At 43.8% G+C, this 11,004-nt stretch overlaps 1 protein-coding gene across 1 annotated transcript in view; it reads left to right on the forward strand.

The window, feature by feature from the left end:
- Window positions 1-7,520, forward strand: part of MXRA8 (matrix remodeling associated 8) — a 73,258-nt gene extending 65,738 nt beyond the window's left edge. Inside the window, exons 8-10 of the mRNA XM_075328980.1 lie at window positions 179-255; window positions 2,395-2,472; window positions 6,364-7,520. Coding sequence (XP_075185095.1) covers window positions 179-255; window positions 2,395-2,472; window positions 6,364-6,389 — 181 coding nt within the window. The 3' untranslated portion in view covers window positions 6,390-7,520. The remainder of the gene's footprint in view (window positions 1-178; window positions 256-2,394; window positions 2,473-6,363) is intronic.
- Window positions 7,521-11,004: the final 3,484 nt, after the last annotated feature.

An 11,004-nucleotide genomic window follows, 5' to 3' on the forward strand; every position in this document is an offset into this window, starting at 1 on the left:
TGAATGATAGACTTGTCAAACCCAAATAGGACTGAGCTTCTACACCATATACAGGCCCTGGATAGGAGTGACTCTGTTTCAGGGAGACAAAAGTTACTTTCTCATCTTATACAATTTCTTTAAAGAAAATGATGATTGTGTCAAATCAATTGATCCATATTTTCCCATTTATTTATAGGAAAGATATAAATATGAAGGAATTATGTCTGAGACCTCCCGATCTCATCGAATACCCGAGAGAAGATGTTCGAATCGGTAAATAAAATAAACTTTAAAAAAAAAATACTGGAAGGGAATCTGTCAGCAGATTTTAGCTATTTAATCTGAGAGCAGCATATTATAGAGCACAAGAGCTTGATTACAGGGATGTGTGTTGTGTTTCAATACAATAAGTATTTTATCAACAGGAGATTATCACTACAGGACTACAGCTCACCTGCTCATCTGCATAAGCCCACCCCCATCACAGATTGGCAGCTTGCACATGAAGCTGCCATCAGGGATGTGGGCGGGGTTATACACAGCTTTGAAACCTTAGATCTGCTACATGTACATCAGACAAAAACAAGTTTTCTATCAAAACTGCACCAAGCAGCAAATTAAGCGATACCTCACTGGAATGCAGCTCTCTTGGCCTACATTATGCTGCTGTCAGATTATATAGCAAAAACCTGTTGACAGATTCCCTGGAAAAGTGTCAATCTCTGGGGACAATTTTTTTTTTTCATTAACTCAATGTATTTGGAAAAAGGAAAAGGAAAACTTTTTTTCAATTGGATTTTATTAAATATTTTGCACTGTTTGGCTTTTACCAGCTTTTTGTTTTCCTTTGGCTTTTACTGGCTTTTTGTTTTCCTTTGGCTTTTACCAGCTTTTTGTTTTCCTTTGGCTTTTACCGGCTTTTTGTTTTCCTTTGGCTTTTATTGGCTTTTTGTTTTCCTTTGGCCTTTATTGGCTTTTTGTTTTCCTTTGGCTTTTATTGGCTTTTTGTTTTCCTTTGGCTTTCATTGGCTTTTTGTTTTCCTTTGGCTTTCATTGGCTTTTTGTTTTTCTTTGGCTTTTACAGGCTTTTTGTTTTCCTTTGGCTTTTACCGGCTTTTTGTTTTCTTTTGGCTTTTACTAGCTTTTTGTTTTCCTTTGGCTTTTACCGGCTTTTTGTTTTCCTTTGGCTTTTACCGGCTTTTTGTTTTCCTTTGGCTTATACCAGCTTTTTGTTTTCCTTTGGCTTTTATTGGCTTTTTGTTTTCCTTTGGCTTTTATTGGCTTTTTGTTGTCCTTTGGCTTTTACTGGCTTTTTGTTTTCCTTTGCCTTTTGCCGGCTTTTTGTTTTCCTTTGGCTTTTACCGGCTTTTTGTTTTCCTTTGGCTTTTACCGGCTTTTTGTTTTCCTTTGGCTTTTACCGGCTTTTTGTTTTCTTTTGGCTTTTTGTTTTCTTGCATATTTAACTTTGTCCAATTTGTGTCCATAAATCAGCTGAGGGGAGTTCAGTAATAAAACAAATATAAGAGCTCCAAACTCCCTGTCACACTGTCAGATTGAGTTCACTGATACGGATTCCTAGTGAACTATTTCTGCAGTCAGCAATAGTCAATGAAACACAGAGTCTATAGATGCAAACAGTTTTTTTTTATAAAACCCAATTGCACAATTGCAAAAATGGGGCATTAGCAGAAAGGCACAAAGCAGGGACAATTACGCTGCAATGACCCTTCAATCTGTTAGAAGTAACATATCCCCAAGGATGCTACTGTGCAGAATGTCGGGGGAGAGTCAAATGTATCTACAAAAAGGTTTAAAAGGGTTGTCCACTACTAAGAAAACACCTTCTGATTCCACATGTTTCCCTCAGGTAAAATAATAAAGCCTATGCTCACCTCCGGTACCAGCGCCCTGCCAGCGGTGTCCAGGCTCGCGGTGCTGGGTCTCACATGGGGCTGTCACGTCACGTCACTCATCCAACCAGGGCTCACATGGAGTTGTGACGTCACACGAGCCCAGCATCCAATCACCACCAGCTTCTATCTTCTCACCATCGGAGCAAACAAACGAGCAATCAACAGGAAGTGAGTGCAGGCGCAGCACTCACTTCCTGTTGATTAACTTATTTGGTCCAAAGACGGGGAGACAGAAGCCGGTGCTGATTGGATGACTGGCCCACGTGATGTCACAGCCCCACGTGAGACCCAGCACCGCGAGCCTGGACACCGTTGGAAGGGCGCCAGTACCGGAGGTGAGTATAGGGTTTATAATTTTACCTGGTGGAAACATGTGGAATCATAAGGGTTTGTCCTAGTATTAAACAACCCCTTTAATTTAACTTTTTATCACTTCTGTTTTGTGTGAAGAACTTTTTATAGTTTGCATTTTATTTGGAGATTTTTTTTTCCTTTCCAGATTACAAAAATAACATTCTGAAGGAACGTGCATCCTTGGATAGGACCGTCACACCAAAGAACATTGACTTAGACCTTGGTAAGTGAGATCATGCTGTTATTTTCTCATACCACTAATTGGCAGCTGGAGCAGACTGATTCTTAAAACAGGCAACGTGCAGCTAAATCAACAGGGCAGCCCCAGAGGTCCCGGCATGTCAGAGTAAATACAATTCCCACAGTAAATGGAAATGATAGATACAGGAGCCTTTTACAAACCATATTCTCGGGAGAGAAACACTGGACAAAGAAGAGGAATCTGGCCAGGGATCAGTTAAAATTATAGGGTTTGGGTTCCCGAAATGTGCATCCAAGAGTTCTGCGGGATTTTCAAAGCAAGACTGATTTTGGTTAATGATAATACAATGCAACAAAATCAATGGTTTGGTATCTTACAACTGCAGCAAATATGATTTGGGGACTTGATTTGCAATTTTACTCCTCATTTGAGGGCGGTATGGAGACTACAATTTTTAAGTGGTTATATTTTTTATTTCTACTGGGGCTAAGCTGCAAAACCAAACCTGGAACATTTAACTAAATCTCTCCAACCTCTGTTAAATGGAAGTTAAAAATAATGGGCCCGATTCGACAAGACCAGCTCTGATGGCAACAGTCTTGAGAAGGTGCATTTCAGATTCATCAAGAGGATCAGATGCGTGGCTTACACATCAATGTGTACCCAACCACAAATCTGTCACGGGGACAGACAGTCATGTGGTTTCTGGCCATAGAAGGTCACAGTGTTTGGCTGCGCCAAATGCTCCCTTACTTTCCATTGTTACTGCTGTCAGTATTCATTGGTATAGGCAGCTTTCCTGCTGGATTCATCTCTCCTCTTTTGGACCCAGCAGAAGCTCACCTTCCACCCAGCTTCTGATCATCAGTATTCTCTTAGTGCTTAAATACCCCTTCCTTCCTTGGACTGGTGCTGGTGATATTTTTCAACTCATTCAAGCCTTAGTTGCAAGCAGGTGGCTTGTACTCCTCTGTGGTATCATTGCTGAAAACTTTGCTAAACTTCTACATGTGTCATCTGTAGATAGGTAGTTCATGCATTTCCCCGTGTGCCCCCCTTGTGTCTTCTTTAGTGTTTAGTGGGATTGACGAAGAGCTCATCATATCCGTTCCCTATTTAGGGTCCAGCACTATTGACACCTAGGGTCAGGTATCTAGCTCGGCGCATAGGTGCGGAACCTGGTGGTGAGAGACCAAAGGGGCCAGTGGTAGGTTTAGTCAGGGATCACTATCTTCCCCCTCCCTAGACACAGGGTTTCTCTTCCTTTCACCGTTCGCTTGGTATTTCCCCGTACCTAGCATGACAAAATCTTACACCATTCCTGGCTGGAGTAAGATTCTGGCATAACGTACGCAGCCACATTGTCATACAATGTAAGGGTAAGTAACAAGGGAACGGTGAAAGAGAAGTGAAACCCTGTGTCTAGGGAAGGGTGAGATGGGTCATCCTGACCAGACCTACTCCTGGTCCCTTGCTTGCCTCACCGCCCTAGATAGGTTCCACACCTATGCAGGATACCTGACCCTGGCTCACCCTGAAATAGGCCCTAGGGGAACAGATGGGATGGGTACTTAGTCAACCCACTAAGCTCTAAAGAAGACATAGGGAACACAAACAGGGGAACCATAAACTAATAACTTATCTCCAGATGACTCAGGGAGAGGAACTGCAACAGCAACAAAATTTCTCCAGATGCATACAAGCTGATTGCTTGCACTGAAGACTTGTTAAGGGTATTAGACCTATCAGCAGCACAGAGTAAAGAGGAATGAGGGGATTTAAAGACAAAGGGAAGTGCTGAAGATTAACAGCTGAAAAGGTGAGGAAATCCGCAGGGTCCTAAAAAGAAAGGGATAAAAACGAAGCAGGAAAAAGGGAAAGTCATAGAACAGCTTGTGTAGCCAAATGCTGCATCCTTCTACAGCCGGAAACTACAGGACTATCTGTCAAGCGGGACACACATCATGAATTTAACAAGCGGCAGTCACCACTCCCCGTTTGACCTACTTTGTTGAACTAGGCAAAAATGGCGTGAGAACACCAAAAGTCACAAAATTTGCACTGCCTTGAGTTGTACCAAAATTATGCAACTTTTCAAAGGTTTTTATTCCAGAATACTGGCATAAAAGCTTTGATAAAAAGGGGCTCAGAGTTTCCCATTATAATTTATTAAGGAGTGCTCCCCAAATAATATAGCCCAAGGGCGGTGGGTATAAATAGATAGTCAAGTTCTTGAGTGCAGCTTTTAGGGTGGATGGAGTCAAGGTTTGTACTGTATGCAAAAGGGGTGTTCCTGTTCCTAGAACACAGTTTGTCTAAAAAACAAACCTGCACTTTATTCACCTTCCCTGGGTCCAGCAATGAGTCTCCAAGGCTGATTCTGGTGTCTATTTCTTGTTATTGTCAGTAGCACTGACAACGCAGCCCCACAGCCAATCAATCAGCTCAGGCGCCTCTGGCTTCACATGTACAGAATGATATGTGTGGCGCCCTGGACAAGCCAGGTCATCACAGAACTACACCAACACACCCCACACCCCGGTTAGGCACACCGAAGCCAAACATAAAATCCTTGTTGCCTTCCTCCAGGAGCTGATGTCCACACCAGGGGGTGGGCCAGGCAGTTGGTCCCGCCCACCGAGGAGTTCACAGTCCTGGAGGCAGGAAAAGGAGTGAGATGAGTTTTGGAGAGGAGTTGAGGAGGAGTGAAGTGAAGTGGTAGGAGAGGAGACTGAAGGCGTCCGGGTGTGTGGCCCGGACGGAACAGCAAGGTTGACAGACGGTGGTGACCGTCTGCAGGAGAGGCTGATTGGAGTGAACCGTACGGACCATGGACGGGCGGTGGCCCGACGGTACCGGATCGGGGAGCAAAGATAAGCCAGCACCATCCGGCAGGGCTTACGGACAACGACCAGGCTAGGAGTCGCCGTAAAACCGGTCAAATCCATTAGCGAAGGGAACCTCCAGGGTTTCCCAGCAGTCAAGACCCGATTGAAGGCAACAGCTCACACTGTAGAGTGAAACACAGTCACCGCCAAGGCTACAGTTCCCAGGGCCAGAGCCTGCGGGCAAAAGGGGCTCCTCCAGCATCCATCCAAGCTGGGGAGCGGGTTACCGGTGGGAAGCCATTGGAACCGTAAACACAACAGAGGTGCAGGGAAAGGCAGTCACCATCAACCTACCGGGAGAGCTACCGCAGCCGTCTGTGGGACCCGTCTATCCAGCCGCTTGTTTTACCGGAGACTTTGCATTCATCATTGGCTGAGTGAGTACCACCGTGCCGTGCGGCACAGCGCTGCCCCCGTGACCCTGCACCTCACCAGGCCCCGAAACCCACCTGCCATCCATCCCTACCCCTCTCCGGGGCCCCGGGACAATCAACTTCCCTACCCACGGAGGGGAGAACCAACATCCAAGCTGCTCCCTGTCATCGCTCCCGGGATCCCCGTCCAGAGCAGCGGTGGTGTCACAACCTCACCACAACCGTGGGTGGCGTCACGGACAATATCCCTAAACCCAAAACCACCCCCTTTCACTCACGGGCGAGGAACGCCGCTCGAGTCCCCGGGATCCGGCCCACCACTCGAGCCACCACCGAGACGCAGCAGCAGCCGGACCCGAGCAGTGGGTGAGCGCAGCGTCCCCTCCTCCGCCCGCGACATATGCACCGGCCTGTGGTGATTACGATTGACAGATACGGTACATTTCTTTTAAATATATTTTGTATCCTAGGCTAAAAAAATAGCCCTTTATTTGATAGCTTTGGAAGGAATTTTGTCAGTAACAGCATTTAAAAATTCTTTGCAGTAACAGCAATGAAAATAAATAAGCTCCTATGTTAAATATAAGGCATGTTTTTTCAAAAATCGTCTTCAGTATAATAATTATTGTATATTCGTCTTTTCTCAACAGAACTTCGCAAAGAATATTGTAAATAGGACATTTTTGATGCTACTGGCTGGCCCAGAAGCTTCACCTTCCCTTCGGATGAGGGCCTTAAAGCTTCCTCTTGTGTCTTCATTCAAGCTGTCTGTGTACTTTCGCCTGCGTCTTCTCCGTGCGCTACTGTATATTCAAATCACTGTACCAGGTGGCAGCAGCATTTTCATAAAGACACTGACCAATGACGTTTATGACGGAGTGTACACGTTGTCCTGTGCCATTTTTTTCTATCCATGGTAACTTCCAAGAGACGGATTTCAAGCAAATGACTAAATTTATAGGTATCATATTACCGAAATCATAGTGTATGTAGTAATGGCTTGCTGCAATAGCTTCTTATTAGAGATGCCTTATATAAGCAACAGGTAACGCCATGTGTACAACTTTTCGAGATTTCTGTCCGCCTTGCCTCTCTTCATATTTGGAAACCTGAGTCTAGTAGATGTGACATTGACTTGTAGGTACAATAGCAGGTGAAGACGATTGAACTATGTCATAAAGTTGCAAAAAATACTATGGATGAAGCAGACGAGAAGTGAAATATGTTCATTATAGGGCCATGAGTGTAGACTGTAAAGAGTTGTAAGGGAACCTAACAGACACCGGCTGTACGAGCTCAGCCAAGTATGTTTGACTCTGAAATAATGCGGCATGTCAGAGGAAAACCTACAGTTCCAAGCCGCACTTGAGACTAGTTGGACACTCGGGTCCCTGGTGGCTTCTCTTTTCTCGCTACCAATGACTATGCTATGTCTATGACTATAAACACACTCAGGGAGAGACCTGTCACTCCAAGGGAACTGGTGGAGAGAATCCGCTGGGGACCCGCCTATGTGCCTAGTCTCCCGATCGTTCCCGTCTCCCATTCGGCCTTGTCTCCCGTTTTACCCAGTCTCCCGATTTGCCCAGTCTCCCGTTTAGCCCAGTCTCCGATTTAGCCCAGTCTCCCATTTAGCCCAGTCTCCCGTTTAGCCCAGACTCCCATTTTCCCCAACAAAAGGAAAAATGATATCCGCTCACCTATAGCCGAAGGGGGACACACCGCTTCCAGGACTTGTGCACAGAAAGGGAAACCGGCAATCCAAACTGTAGAAAGGAGAACTCCAGCAACAAAGTTCAACGGATAGTAAAACCAAAAATCTTTATTAGTTCATATTAAAAATCTATAAAAGTATCCAAACAGGGTCCTGTGCAAACAGAGGACGCGTTTCAAACCGAGTTTGAAACGCGTCCTCTGTTTGCACAGGACCCTGTTTGGATACTTTTATGGATTTTTAATATGAACTAATAAATATTTTTGGTTTTACTATCCGTTGGACTTTGTTGCTGGAGTTCTCCTTTCTCCCATTTTCCCCAGTCTCCCGTTTTGCCCAGTCTCCCGTTCTGTCCAGTCTCCCATTCTGCGTAGTCTCCCGTTCTGCCTAGTCTCCCGTTCTGCCTAGTCTCCCGTTCTGCCTAGTCTCCCGTTCTGCCTAGTCTCCCGTTCTGCCTAGTTTCTCGTTCTGCCTAGTCTCCCGATCTGCCTAGCCTCCCGATCGGCCTACTCTCCCGATCGGCCTACTCTCCCAATCGGCCTACTCTCCCGATCGGCCTATTCTCCCGATCGGCCTAGTCTCCCATTCTGCTTAGTCTCCCGATCAGCCTAGCCTCTCGATCTGCCTAGTCTGTCTTTCTCTGACACGTCACCGCATTTCAGAGTAGAACGTTCCATGTTGAAATCATACAGCCAGTGTCTGATACATGCTTCCCGATACGCGGGCAGGTTCCTTTAACAATCAGGTAAGGTTGTGTGCACGTTATAATTTTTATTTCTGTTTTTATTATTCATTTGGGGGAGAATAAAAATGTAAAAATATAATGTAGAATGTGAGCAGAGCCTTAGATGTGACATCGCTCCCACTTGTCGTCTACTCATGAACATGAAGTACAAGGGGAGATGATGCTCATATCAACGTGGCATCAATCCGTATTAGAAAGTTTTGTATTAGTTACTTAACAGTAATGGGTTGATGGTACATAACTGTCCCTATATACAGGGTGGTCCAAAGAAGGTGGATAGTATATGAAATTGGGTTTTGAAGGGGGAGATTTATCAAACATGGTGTAAAGTGAAACTGACTCAGTTGCCCTTAGCAACCAATCAGATTCCACTGTTAATTCTTCACAGACTCTTTGGAAGATGAAAGGTGGAATCTGATTGGTTGCTAAGGGCAACTGAGTCAGTTTCACTCTACACCATGTTCGATAAATCTCCTCCCATAACCCTATTACACATACTGTCCACCTACTTTTGGACCACCCTGTATATAACACTTGGAAACCATTAGCTAGAGTTTTGATATAGGGAAGGCTAGCTGGTCTGGCCGAAATTCAAGTTCAGGTCATAGATAGACTACATAGAGTTCTAATCTTCACCCCTTTTCGTTGTACATTCACTTTTTACAATGGAGATTATCTAACCAATCATTAAAACAATGGCAAATTACCATTAAAAGACAACATAAACATATAGCTATCACAAAGGGACTAGCCATCCAGACAGAGTCATCTGAATGGAATATCATTGGACGTTTTCATGTGTTAATCTTTTATATTGTCCTCTCTGCACTTCTATAGACCTAAATTTGCGCTCTAGGGCAAGGACCAATAATTACGGAACATGGTCAACCGTCCATTAGATGGCGTAATGGTTCAAACCTTCTGATGGCAGAAACCTCTCATCTATGATTTCATATTAGACTCATCCTATTATCCTTTACTGCTTATGGTGTTTGCTAATTTTAGGTGGAGAGCCATTGATGACTTAATGGGGTATTCCAATCTCCAAGATCCTATCCCAAGATGTAGTAGGTGTAATAATAATAATAATAATAATAATAATAATAATAATAAAAAATAATAAAAATATTAGCAAATACATCCAATTAGAAATGTAATATAATTCTCCTGATATAGCTATATCTCTTACCTTATGTGCAGGGCATTGCAGGACCTTAGGTATCCATTGATATGAAAGGTCCTGCAATGCCCTGCACATGAGGTGAGACATGGCTATATCAGGAGAACTATACAACATTTCTAATTGAAGGTATTTGCTAATATTATTATTATTATTATTATTATTATTATTACACCTACTATATATTGGGATAGGATCTTGGAGATGGGAATACCCCTTTAACTTTTGACTTGCCTTGTAGATCCAAATATCCTTAAAAAACCCATTAGAGAGAAACAGCAGTTTTTACGGTTTCTCTTACGTTCTTTCCTCCAGCCAGCACGGTTCTGGTTTACGTTATACAACTAAAAATATTTTTATGCGCCGCTGGTTTGGTGACATGTTTGTAATAATACAATGTATTTTTGCCACTTCTGGATTATAAATGGGGCTAAAAAAGGTGGAGGTTTAAGATCTTTTTTTTTTATACATTTTTTATTATATCATTATCAATGTAGAAGTTATTAGTAGAAAAACAACCAAATACCATTTTAATGTCAAATATATGAATAATTGCATTTGTGAATTCACATTAGAGACTGTAGTTTGGACTTGTGCTTGTTCTAAAAATAAACTTTAGTAAAAACTTAAGTTTTTTTTATTTAATTTTCATGATGTGCAGTTTTACAACATACTGGTTTGTATAAGAAGTATTGAAGCATTGTCATGCGGTGTTCGGTTCCACACTCGAGTGGTGCCACGACGGCGTCAAACTCTATTCACATTGTACATTCTGACAGGTAACCTGAGGTCTCCTTGTTGTTCAGCCTGAGCTGGGCGTCGGCTGATTTATTTCCATTTCTCCCAAGTCCTGCAGGAGTTAATTCCTGTGCATTGATGTGCAGCTCCTGGGCGCTCAGGTTGCTGATTACCACCCACAGCCGTCTCCTTCCTATTTAAGGGATGGGAGACTGTTTCTCTGAGCTGATAATAGCTTTAGCATAGCTCCAGCGATTCCAGTCTTTGTGGTGATCCAGTTCTTGGTGATCTGTAGTTGCTGTTTTGAGTGGTGTAGAAGTTTCCCTGTTGTGCGTTTGCTTCCTTCCTTTTTTCTTTATTTCCCTGTACACATATTGTCTCTCCTTCATGTTTGAGTGTGTGTGTATGAGTTTTGGTTCTCCCTTGTCCATGTCGTTTTCATGGGGTTTTGTTACTGTGGTTTACAGCCCACCCTAAGGGTGGGGAATAGGGGGAGTAAGATCAGCACTCGGACAGGAGTCAGGGTCATGCTGGGGGCTCAGACCTCTCTACCATCAAGCCTACCTTTGACATAAGGAACAGCACATGGTCTCTAGTCTGAGAGCCAGTCTAGGAGCCCAAGTTCTGTCATTTCATACCCCGTGACAAGCATCTAATGGACCTGTGCAAAGGTCGTCGTGATAATAATATAATAATATTTATTCATTTATATAGCGCTATTAATTCCATAGCGGATTACATACATTGGCAACACTGTCCCCATTGGGGCTCACAATCTAAGTGCTCTATCAGTATGTCTTTGGAGTGTGGGAGGAAACCGGAGAACCCGGAGGAAACCCACGCAAACACGGGGAGAACATACAAACTCCTTGCAGATGTTGTATTTTGTGGGACTAGAACCCAGGACCCCAGCG

The sequence above is a fragment of the Anomaloglossus baeobatrachus genome, chromosome 11 (assembly GCF_048569485.1).
Source record: "Anomaloglossus baeobatrachus isolate aAnoBae1 chromosome 11, aAnoBae1.hap1, whole genome shotgun sequence".
Lineage (NCBI taxonomy): Eukaryota > Metazoa > Chordata > Amphibia > Anura > Aromobatidae > Anomaloglossus > Anomaloglossus baeobatrachus.